General features: G+C 55.7%; 1 protein-coding gene across 4 annotated transcripts in view; it reads left to right on the forward strand.

Annotated features, from left to right (window-relative positions):
- COLEC11 (collectin subfamily member 11) overlaps positions 1-3,035 on the forward strand; it is a 46,827-nt gene extending 43,792 nt beyond the window's left edge. For 2 of the 4 annotated variants that reach the window (XM_026454694.1, XM_026454696.1), the window contains 3 exons: positions 1,868-1,963; positions 2,256-2,654; positions 2,706-3,035. In XM_026454694.1, coding sequence (XP_026310479.1) covers positions 1,868-1,963; positions 2,256-2,647 — 488 coding nt within the window. In that variant the 3' untranslated portion in view covers positions 2,648-2,654; positions 2,706-3,035. The remainder of the gene's footprint in view (positions 1-1,867; positions 1,964-2,255; positions 2,655-2,705) is intronic. The other 2 variants (XM_026454695.2, XM_026454697.2) reach the window with 1 other exon arrangement.
- Positions 3,036-11,985: the final 8,950 nt, after the last annotated feature.

Consider the following 11,985-nt stretch of genomic DNA (forward strand, 5'->3'; position numbering starts at 1 on the left):
CCCTGCCCATCCCCCCCTGTGTACCCACCCCCCCCCCCCAACTCCCAAGCTGCTCACTCATGCCCCATGACACTGTCAGGCATCCTCTAATCTTCCTTCTGCTTCAGCGCCTCCAGGCAGGGGTTGTTGCTGTCCTCTCACCCCACCCCCTCCCTCATTCAGGCCTCATTGCTTTTGAGCTGAATTCCTGAAATAACATCCTGATGGCTCTGTGCCCTCCAGTCCTTTTTTATTGACCACAAAAGATGCTTAAGAGATACTAGATTTAGGTGGAAGATAGTGTTTAAGTAACTAGAATATTCTTTCAGTCAGACTCCAACCTTCCCCTCTTCCCTCAACCAAGAAGCTCGACAGCTGGGCCTGGGAAGAGAATTCAGTGCGTGCAGTGTGTTCACGGGGGTGGCGGGGAGCGTCCCTTCTGCAGGCGTCTGCTCGCTGGAGCCAGGCTTTCTCCCCGAGACGCGCTGTGTCTCCGTGATGTCACTCGCTTCACAGCACATTCAGAAGGTGCTCTCCGAGAAGGATCTGACCCTTGGAAACTCGGGGGGAAATAAAGGGGCTAGATTTCTGAATAAAAGTTCTTGTTTTAAAAGCTCCTCCCGCATCACAGAGATGAGGAGGAACAGTTGCTTGGGAGGTGTCCTTGCCTGCGTGACTCTGTTCCGTACGAGTGCGCTGAGATCAGTGTCACTGAGTGGCCGAGCACCGTCCGCTCAGGGCACCTCTAGGCACTCAGCCAACCTGAGGGGCCTGGACAAAGCCTCTGGGAGACAGAAGGACCCGGAGGCAGGTGAGGGCAGGGCAAGAAGAGGGGACATCCTGGGGCCAAGCTGCTACCGTCAGGCCTACCTTGGTCAGAGAGTTTGGAGGTTATGAGGAAAGGAACCCTCCACTTCCCCTCACAGGGGTGTCTTCAGAAAGCCTCTATCACCTCACCCCTCAGGGAGCTCGAAGAGAAAATATATTTTTAAAAAATTTATCTTAGATAAAACTTCCACTAAAAAAAAATCCCCAAACCAAGGCAAACCCCAAGAAAGATCAAGTTTCAAACGTGCAAATGTGAATCGGGGGGTCTCACGTATGAGGGCGAGGTGGGTGGTTTGGGCTCTACGTGGTTCCGACGTCCAGGAAGATGGGATTGAACTTCTGCAGGATGTGCCAGACTGCAGGGTGGGCTGAGACTCCGCACAGTGGAAACTGTGGGAAAAGGTGCCAAGCCCACCCGCACGCCTCGCTTCCTCCCAGGCCTCATCCACGGCCTACAGGTGCTCGTGGTGATGCTGCCCTGTCCTCCCTCCCTGAGCCGTCCCTTGCGCCCTGTGTGTGCCCACGATGCCCAGCTCTGCCCTGGCCCCTACTCCCCACCTGACATGTCACAGGCACCTGCGTGTTGGCGATTCCGCCTCCTGTACTCAGCTAGGAATGGAACAGCCCCGACACCTCTAGAGCTCTGCACAGAGGATGCTGCTGCTGCCGCCTTCAGCTCCCCTCAGCCCTGCAGTGCCCCCAGGCCATGGAGGACTGCTGCCAGATGTTCTACCTTTTTTACTGCACACCCTCAGCCAGACCCGCTTCCCTGGGCCCCAACCCTGCCCTGGGCTGCTTCCCGCCCCTGCACCTCCATTTCTGTTCCTTCTACAGCTGGCGAGGTTTGAAATACACATGCCTGCCCTCCCTCTGCTCCTGTCAAGGTCTTTCCCTGCTCCCCCTGCCTTTAGGATGAAGTGGGAGATGGTTATTGCGGCCTCAAAGGCCCATGGGGCATGTTTGTTGAGTAAAATGCATATTTCTGGGGAGGGGTCCTCGCCTCTCTTCTGAGCCCGAGTCCTTGTCCAGCCTTTGTAACGCACTGGCCCGGCCCCCGCAGGCCTCCCATGTGAGTGCAGCCAGCTGCGCAAGGCCATCGGGGAGATGGACAACCAGGTCTCTCAGCTGACCAGCGAGCTGAAGTTCATCAAGAACGGTATGTGGCTCCCGGCGCCACCCTCCCTCCCTCCCACCTCCTGGCCCCGTCCGAAGACCCCAGCAAAGGCTCTGCAGTGGCCACGCCTGCCCTGCAGTCCCTTGCTGCCCTGCCGGCCCCTGCTGCCCTGCTGGCCCCTGCTGCCATCCCCTGCTGCCCTGCTGGTCCCTGCTGCCCTGCCATCCCTCGCTGCTGTCCCCGCTGCCCCGCCAGCCCCTGCTGCACATGGCTGTGCCTTAAGTTTGTTGCAGAGATGCAAGTGCTCGCTTTTCAGCCCTGCCCTTCCCCACAGCTGTTGCTGGTGTGCGCGAGACGGACAGCAAGATCTACCTGCTGGTGAAGGAGGAGAAGCGCTATGCGGATGCCCAGCTGTCCTGTCAGGGCCGAGGGGGCACGCTGGGCATGCCCAAGGACGAGGCTGCCAATGGCCTGATGGCCGCATACGTGGCGCAGGCCGGCCTGGCCCGCGTCTTCATTGGCGTCAACGACCTGGAGAGGGAAGGCGCCTTCGTGTACTCCGACCGCTCCCCCGTGCGGGCCTTCAGCAAGTGGCGCGGCGGCGAGCCCAACAACGCCTACGACGAGGAGGACTGCGTGGAGATGGTGGCCTCGGGCGGCTGGAACGACGTGGCCTGTCACACCACCATGTACTTCATGTGTGAGTTCGACAAGGAGAGCATGTGAGCCTCGGGCTGGGGCTGGCCGCCGGGAGAGCCCGTGAGCCTCCGCATATGAGCCTCAGGCTGGGGCTGCCCATTGGGGGCCCCACGTGTCCCCGCAGGGTTGGCAGGGCCAGAGCCCAGACCATGGTGCCAGCCAGGGAGCTGTCCCTCTGTGGAGGGCGGAGGCTCACTGAGTAGAGGGCTGTTGTGTAAACCGAGAGAACGGCCTGTGCGTAAGAGGAAAAAGAAAGTGTCCCTGGGGTGCTGTCTCTGAAGAAGCAGTTTAATGACCGTCTTGTAGCCCCAATGTCGTTATGTAATTATTACCCAGAATTGCTCTTCCATAAAGCTCGTGCCTTTGTCCAAGCTATACAATAAAATCTTTAAGTAGTGCAGTAGTTAAGTCCAAATGGTGGCAATGGAGTCTTGAATTACTACCTTTTAATTTCTATATGGAAAAGAACTCACTTCACTTTGACCAATGCTTCTGTAAATTATATTAAAATATAGGTTCCTTCACACTATTATCCATGTAAAAACAATTTTGCTTTGCTTCAAACCCAGATTTCAGGAAAACAACAACAAAATTCTCCAAACTTTACTACTACATGTGTGGAGTCATTGTGTTGTCCTAATTTTTTCAATAGCTCTATTAGTTATATTTTTTATTTTAATTAATTTTTGTAGAGGTGAGGTCTTGCTATGTGGCCCAGGCTGGCCTTGAACTCCTGGGCTCAAGTGATCCTCCCACTTCGGCCTCCTGAATAGCTGGGACTACAGGCAGGAGCCACCACAGCCAGCTTGTATGAGTTACCTATTACTGCCTAACAAATTACTGCAAAACTCAGTGGCCTAAGAAAGATTGATTACCTCCCAGGGCAGAAATCTGCACAGGGCTTAGCTCGGTCCTCTACTCTGGGGCCTCTCCCAAGCTGAAACCAAGGTCATTCCTCCTGCAGTTTGGGCAGAACTCAGGTACTCCTGAGTTGTTGGACAGAGGGCCCCAGTTTCCCACCAGCTGTGGGTCACGAGCTCCCGCAGTTCCCTGTCACAGGGACCCTTCCCCTGGGCTGCCCACAACACGACAGCACCTTTCTCAGAGCAGCCCGGGAGAAGAGCTGAAGAGAGAAGCCGCAGCCTTTCCTAAGCTCACCTGGACACGTCCTGCTGTCTGCATCCATCTGCACTGCCATAAAGGAAAACCCGAGGTTGGGCAGCAGATCAAGAAAGAGGTTTATTTGGCTCACGGTTCTGCAGGCAGCACTGGAAGCACGGTGCCAGCATCTGCTCCCGGTGAGGCCTCAGGCTGTGTCCACCCTCAGTGGAGGGGAGGGAGAGCCGGCACTCACAGAGATCACATGAGAGGGAAGCCACGGCGAGAGAGAGAGGGAGGTGCCGGGCTGTTCTGCATCATCAATCAGTTTAGGGAAGGAACAGAATGAGAACTCACTCACTGGGGTGAGGACTGAGGACAGCACCCAAGACACTCATGAAGGTTCCGCCCCCAACCCAAACACCACCTATGAGGCCCCACCTCCACCACGGAGGGTCACATTTCAACATGAGATCTGGAGAGGCCCAACAGCAAACCACAGCACGTGCCTTCCCTCTGCGGTGCTCCACCAGCTCCAGGTGAGGCACTGGGTGCAGCCCCTGCGTGGGGGTGAATACATACCAGGAAGTGGGGACCACTGGGCGTCAGTTCAGAAGCTGCCTGCCACAGTACCTCAGTTGTTTTTTTTTTTGTATTTCAGAATCCCAATAAAAATAACAAATATCTTCATTTTTAAAATAGAACACACGAACACGCACATTCCATCCCAGCTGGTATTGTGGGACAAGTGGGAGCTGTGGAGCCGGCTCCCAGGGGCTGGTGTATTTGTGCACATCCTGCGAGGAAGGCCCCGGCGGCCCTTTGTTCTAGGTTATCTATTCTGGTTGTTTGCAGAGTGAAATGCCTTGGAAGGTAAAGGTAGTGTCTCCTTTCCTTGTCTCCCCACCGGAGAAAAGGGCAGGTTTGCCTGCAGCCTTGGAAAACAGAGTGTCTCGTTCTGCGACAACGGGCAGGCATGGTTACTGTCCAGCATAATAAAGATGATGTCCCCTCCAGGAAAGAGTGCAGGCGTGTGTACTACCTGCTGGAGAAGAACCGGGTTCCCTAGGCTCAAGGGTCCTCCCTGTAACAGAACCACTGCATGTGCAGGTGCTGTCTGCCTTCTTCCTGAATCCCTGAAGGGGGTGGAGCCCAGGATACTGGTGCAGAAATGCCAATACCCTGGCCACAGATGTTGATGTAAGTAGCAAAGTCCTTTGTCTCTGACCCAGAAGTCTCATGTCTTCAGCCAGCACCCATGTACCTGGGGCTGTAAGTAGTAAAATCTGAGACCCTTCAGAGTTCTTGACAGGAATTTCTTGATATCTCCTTGAATTTAATTCTCATCTCACTGGAAGGACATAGCAAACAAGTTTATTCCGAACCTGAGCGGTCCCTGGTTTGGTTGGATGGGAAGAGGAGCACCTTGTCTCATGGAGCAGGTTCCAGGGAATGATACACAGCCAGAGAAGCAGGTGCTGCTGCCTCGCCTGCTGGGAGGGAGCCCGTCAGAGCGGCCAGGCTTTTGCTTCATTGGCGCAGACTCTGTGTGAGAGATGGAGTCCTCCTACTGGTGCATTTATCCTTCTGGTGCTCACTAGTTACTGCAGCCATTAGCTCACCCGTCTATATCTGCTCACTCATGCATTCATTTAATAAGTCAGTTGAACACTTCTCCGTTTCTCTGTCAGACCCATGGTTTTCTGTGTGGCAGTTCCACCAATGCCTGGGGTGTAGCTGAGGAATTGGGGGATGCTGCTGTGTGTGTGTTTGAGGGGCAGGCTGTGTGTGGGGAGAGCTGTCACTGAGCAGGTCATCTCACTGAATGAGCAAGTCCTCAGTGGTCCCGCTTCTGGTCTCACAGGCTGTGCTCTGCTGTCCATCGTCCCCGTGAGGATGCAGAGCCACTCCCTCAGCCCCCGCACCCCTCATCCCTCTATTGCCTCTGAACTCTCTGGTTCACTGACGTGGCCTTGAAATATAGGGCCCCAGACAGGCTGCAGGGGTTGTGCGTGTGATGACGTGGGACCATGTGAATGTACTTTGTAATATGTTCAACGCGACACACATATGTCTAAGAAGTTAAAATCCTCCTTTTCTTCAACTTTGCTCTAGTTGAGGGTCGGTCTTTCTAGGCCTTTTTCAAGAGCATGCATACACACACATACACACATACACATACACATACACACACACACACATACACATATACACACGCACGCACACGCACGCACACACGCACATACGCACGCACACACGCACGCACACATACACGCACACACGCACACGTGATTAAACGTACCTGGAGAATGGGGCGGGGGTGGGCATTCTTTCTCACCCTGCCTTCTTCATCAGCAACCTGTCTTGGGGCAATTCCCATGCTGCCCATGGGGCCTGCCTGCTCCTCCCATCCTGAGGCAGAGTGTTCCAGAGTGTGGCCCCTGGGGGTCACTCACCCATCCTCTCCTGATGCCCCTGGGGGTCACGAATGCATCCTCTACTGATGGATGCTAGTGTTGTCTCAGCCTTCACTCTTGCAACCCAGCTGCAGTCAGGCTCCCTGAATGTGCCTCGATGTGTGCCAGTGAGACCCTATCCGTAGGGGAGAAACGGACCTGGGAGTTGAATGGCCGCACTTACACATTTGATAACAGATCCAAGGCCAAGTCTGGATCTGGGAGTTACAGGCAGGAGAGGAGAGGCCAGGCTCTGCTGATGACGGTGCAGTGGGCAGGTGTGGGGGCAATGGGCAGTGGGCGTCCTGGGGGCAGCAGCTCCAGGCAGCCTGGCAGCCCTGCCAGCCTCTCCCACTCCTCTGCTGGTGATGAGTCTGGGCCCTCAGGATGGGTGGAGGAGAGCTCTTTGGCTTAGAGAGGTCTGTCCTCTTTTCCATTTCTACCCCCCATTAGGGAGCAGAGGTAATTATTTTAATGGATGAGTCTTACTCGTTATGTGGAGTGGCGTCTTCCTGACACGTCTCCCAGTCAAACAGGAAAGCGTATCTTCCCATCTGTCTTTAATGAGGCTTTCACATGCTCGCGGCTGCTCTGCCTAGGCTGGGGGAGCCAAGACGCTCCTGACGCTGGCAAAGCTCTCGTGCTCACATAGGGTGTCGGCTCTGTGCGTGTGAGGCTGGCCGGCTCTTCCTCACCTGCACAGCGGCATCCACTGCCCACAAAGCCTCCCTGGCTGCCCCAGGTCCACCAGTCCTGGAGGAACAGCTGGCCTTTGAGATCCTGCAGGGTCTGGGGTGCTGCCCACAGAGTGGGTGGAGACTCTGCTTCCATGTGCGGACTCCTGGCCACAGGGAAGGCCTGCCAGCTGGGCTTCCACTCCCATAGGGCTGCCCGCAGCATCTTTGTCCAAGTGTGCACAGGGCCGTGGGCTGTCCACCACCCCCCATTCTCTGCTCCAATACCACCCCCTGTCCTGCAAATCCACTCGGGCAGTCGGCCGCCTCTTCCGCCAGCGCACCACACGACCCGCTGTGTCCCAGGGTGGGACACGCCTTCAAGTGACAGTGTGATCTGCACGAAGTTACCGTACGTCCTAAGCCTCGGTTTCCTCATTGGTTGAGTGAATGATTTTCGTACCTCCCACTGGGGCCTTGTGAGGGTTACACGACATGATGTGTGCAGAGCGGTCGGCATGGCAGAGTTCTGGGTGTTGAGTACTGAGTACGTGGCCCCGTAGGGAAGCCCGGGTGCAAGGCCGTGGTGAACACAGCCCAGGACGGTACGTCCTCACCATAGACGGGTTCACAGAAACGGCAACACACGTCATAGACAGGTTCTCGGAAGTGGCGGGCTTAGGTGAAGTGGCGTCTAATGAAACCAGTTCCACAATGGGTACGTTGAGGAGCAAGACTGAAGTGCCTAGGGCATCATTCTGGTCACAGGGTCATCACCAGACTTTGAAAAAAGACCCCAAACACTTCTAATATTAAATATTGAAGTAAATGTGGTCTACACACACATTTAGGAAAGATTAAAAGAAATAAGATCCGTGTTACCCAGTGATTCTGGTTCAGGGGTGTGGGTGGCCCAGGCCTGACCTGGCAGCTCAGGTGCAGGGTGGGCTCCAGCCCTGGGGAGGACGCTGTCCCATCGCAGAGCAACACACCTGCACTCACACAGGGACCACGCAGACATGCCAGGGACTCACGTGCGCATGTGTGGACACAGGAGGAAACCAGAGTGCCCGGAGACAACCCACACAGACGTGGGGAGACCGAGCAGACGCCACAGACGGTGGCCCTGGCTGGGAATTGCTGTTTTTCCTCGTCAGCGCTACAGTGAAGCAAGGTTGGTGAAACCTGATTGGAGGGCCCGCTGCCCGTCGCTTCCCCAGCCACAGCTGCTCAGCAGCACCTGAGGCATCTTCCAGATTCCCTCTGTCACGAACTGGACGTGATGCATTAGTGCCCTGAAAGGCACGGAGCCATCTGGGTCTTCATTCCCTTTCTCCCCTTATGCCCGATTCTGCCAGAAAACAAGAGCCATTTGGCACTGGCTGCACAGTGCCCTCAACTGGAAGGGAAGCGGGCAGCGCTGGCTGAGAGGGCAGAGCAAGCCAGGACACCTCCTGGAGGGGGGAAGCCTCTCTGGGTTCTGGAGTTTAGGGAATTAGCCAAGCCCTGCTCCAGGTTCCTGCGGGAGCTCCCACTGCTCCTCCTGGGGGCTGGAGTGGCATCCACAGGGCTGTCAGGGCAGCCAGGATTCCCTGTCTGTGACTGGCCACTGGGCTGATGGCCTCTGAATTGACCCAGGCACCCTGCCTTGCCAGGGCCAATGCTGAGCACCTTCTGCTGGCTAGTGGGTAAGAGGAACCGCACAGCATGGTTTCTGCTGGGTGGAAGCTTTGCGAGACCTGGGCGAGGGGGCAGCTGCAGCTCCAGCCCCAGCAGCACCTTGAAGCCCCTCGGCCTGGTGAACGTGTGGGCCCTGGGAGCTGCCTGCCCCGTAGTTCTGTGGGGGTCAGCAGTGCGTGAACCTCCCTTCCAGATGCTCTGCTCCTGGGGCGTCCCGCACCTGTCTGGGGCTTAGTTTCCTCCCCATACAGGCGAGGAGCTTGCACAAAAACACCTCCGTGCCTCCACACTACCCTTCACATGTGGGTTCCCACTGCCACGCAGTCCCCACCCCGCAGCCCCTCCACGGCCCTCACGGAGGGGAGTCTGTGTTAACAGCAGGCACAGTGAAGGCGCACCGGGCCTTTCTTTGTACCTGGTTAATTCAGCAGTGTGGGATTATGCTTGCTTTAAAGCAAACGTGAGGGGCTACAAACGGCGTGAAGTCAGAACCATTGCCCTGATTTAACTCCCATCACTTTCGAGGAGGGGACCTATTGTGTAGACTGCAGAATCTGATCTGCAAAGTAGGAGGGAAACGGTTTGGTTAAGGAGAGAGCCGGGATTTATTAGATGCTGCATTGAGGCATGACCGGAAAGCTGGCAGGCATGGATTTCTCAGAGCCCTGTCTGAAGCGTGGGCTGAGATGGACGAGCGGGGAGACGCAGCCTGGGGCTGCCTGGCGGTGGCTGCGGATCCGTGGCTCCACACTGCCATCTAGTGGGACAGGAGGGCGAGGACGGCGGCGCCCACACAGGCGCGGGAGGTTTGCAGAGCCAAGGAGGGCGCTCAGGCCGCGGATGCTTGCAGGAATTCTTTTGGATGAGCGGTGTGTGTTGTGTGTGTGTGTGTGCGCGCGCATCTGCGTGCATGCACGTGTGTGTGCATGAGGTAGGAGGGGAGACGAGTTAGAGGCATAGAAAGAACAAAGAGCAGGCGGGAGCAGGAGGCAGAGGCCGAGGTGTCAGACTCTTAGAAAGCACCCGGCCTCGCTCTGCATGAGTTCTCATCCTCACTGACACCCACATTTTGCCCCTGTGGTGACAGCAGCCACATAGACCTGACGACCAAAAGAGCAGTCAGGAGAAAGATCACTCTGGCCGTTGATGGCAAAGACGAGCTCCAGGTGGAGGCTGGGCCCACTCCATGCAGAGCTCCATCAGCCCGGGAGGCGGGAACCATGCCCGGCGTTTCGCCAGGGGCAGGCCCAGGTCCCTGACAGATGTCTCGTGGGTCTCAATCGTCCTTATTCACGGGCAGCTATTCGTCTGGACGTTCCTCCTCTTTTAGGCCTGAAACTGCTCTCGCGCTCTGCCCACGCTGTAGAAGGCAACTCAAGGTCACTGGTATGGACATGGTGCGTCTCGCTTCCCCCTGTGCGCCCATCGGGGTCTGTGGCCTGTGAGGGCTGAGTCACCAGACACAACCCGGCTCAGTTCAGCAGTTCTGAACCAAGAACCCACACGTTTCTTAGTTGCAAGCAGGAAAATCGCAGTCTGGCTATTTTAAGCACAAAGGGAATTTGTTGAAAGCGTTTTGGGAGCTCGCAGGAATTCTGGGAGGCCCAGAGCTCTGCCTCCTGCGTGTGGAAGGGAACAAAGCCCATGGATCATGCTGCCGACCACGGCCTGCAAGGGCCCCTCCGCTGCTGGTAGCAGCTGCAGTTGGTTGCTAGGCTGCCGGCTGTTGCTGTGGAAGGCACTGTGCTGCTGTGTTTGCATTTCTCTAGCTTCCTGTGCAGAGCCTGGGGGCCGGTCTGGCTGGTATCTAGAGCTCGGGGCCATTTTGTGGGCCTGCACAGGTTGTGCACTGCACACATCCAGAGCCACTATTCATAGAGCTACAATCTGCACAATTATACATGGAAGCCTTGTATGCGTCCATGCCTTAGACACAAAGGAGGCTGGGAAGCACATATTTTTCCATTTCCATGGGAAGAAAATGTGTTTCCTAAGGATGGAGCTACCCCAAACCTTGTGTATCAGTTAGCTTTTGCTGTGTAACAAACCACCTCAAAACTTCATGATTTTGTTTTGTTTTGTTTTTTTGGAGATGGAGTCTTGCTCTGTTTACCAGGCTGGAGTGCAGTGGCCTCATCTCAGCTCACTGCAACCTCCCGGTTCAAGTGATTCTCTTGCCTCAGCCTCCCGAGTAGCTGGGACTACAGATGCGTGCCACACACCTGGCTAATTTTTTGTATTTTAGTAGAGATGGGGTTTCACTGTGTTGCCAAGGCTGGTCTTGAACTCCTGAGTTCAGGCAATTGGCCTGGCTCCGCTTCCCAAAACGCTAGGACTACAGGTGTGAGCCACCATGCCTGGCCAAAACTTTGTGATTTTAAATGATAATCATCCATTTAACCATTAATCTTAACTCTGTAGTCAGCAATTTGGACTGAGCTAAGCCGGGCAGTTCTTGTGGTCCTGGCTGGGCTCACTCTGGTGTCTCTGGGTAGCTGGTGGGGTGGCTGGTCTCCAGTGCCTCAGCTGGGAGGCCTGACTGCAGCCTGCAGATTCTCACCTCAAGAAACTGGCCTAAGCATGTCTGCAGGGTGGAAGCATTTTGGTGCTCCTTCAAAAAGCAAGAGTGGGTGCACACGGGGCCCCCGAAACCTCAGCTCAGAGCTGGGGCATCACTCTGTCTCCTTCTGTGCCCAAAGTCGGTCATGAGGTGAGCCCAGGGGGTCAGGAAATAGATTCTGCCCATGACGGGAGAAGCTGTGGAGTTCCACTGCACAGGGGTGTGAGGGACTGTGGCCACGTTTGCAGTTTGCCACTTGTGTGAAGGAAGTTCAGATGTGGCCAGAATCAGGACAGACATCCATTGTGGCAGGATTTGGGGAGAAGACGGAAGGGCTTTCAGGTGATCGGCAAGGACTGGGCATGTGTTAGACTGAAGGCCTGGTGGCCCAAGTGGACCTGCCTCCTGCCAGCTACGATCCAGCCCTTGCCTCTTTCCCTGAAGGTGTGCCAGGCACTGTGAGCTGGGGTAGGTCCTTTTGCTAACAAAATTCCATCAGGGTTAGTTGGGAGATTGTGGCACCAGTGGGTGTCACGAAGACAGTTTCTGGCATTGCTCTTGGGCTCAAGTACCACGAGGGTACTGCCAGGCCACACCAAGATGCTCGGCTCATCCTTGATGACCTCAAGGTCACCTCCTTTCCCTCATCCCATGGGCCATGATGGTGTGTGGCAGAGCTGAGGGAAGACTCTGGTGACGGCCAAGCCTATTCCAACATATCCTGTGTATCTTTCCCACTCCTGCTACCCCTGCGCTGCAGCCCTCAGTCTTATTCTAAGCCTTTCTCATCCCTCATCCCCCATCAGGCTTTCCTGCCTGGGTTCATCATCTATGGGTGTGTAACAATTATCCCATGATTAATAGATCTTAGCTTGCATAGTTTCTGTGGCCCAGTAA

The sequence above is a fragment of the Piliocolobus tephrosceles genome, chromosome 15 (assembly GCF_002776525.5).
Source record: "Piliocolobus tephrosceles isolate RC106 chromosome 15, ASM277652v3, whole genome shotgun sequence".
In the NCBI taxonomy this organism is placed as follows: Eukaryota; Metazoa; Chordata; class Mammalia; order Primates; family Cercopithecidae; genus Piliocolobus; species Piliocolobus tephrosceles.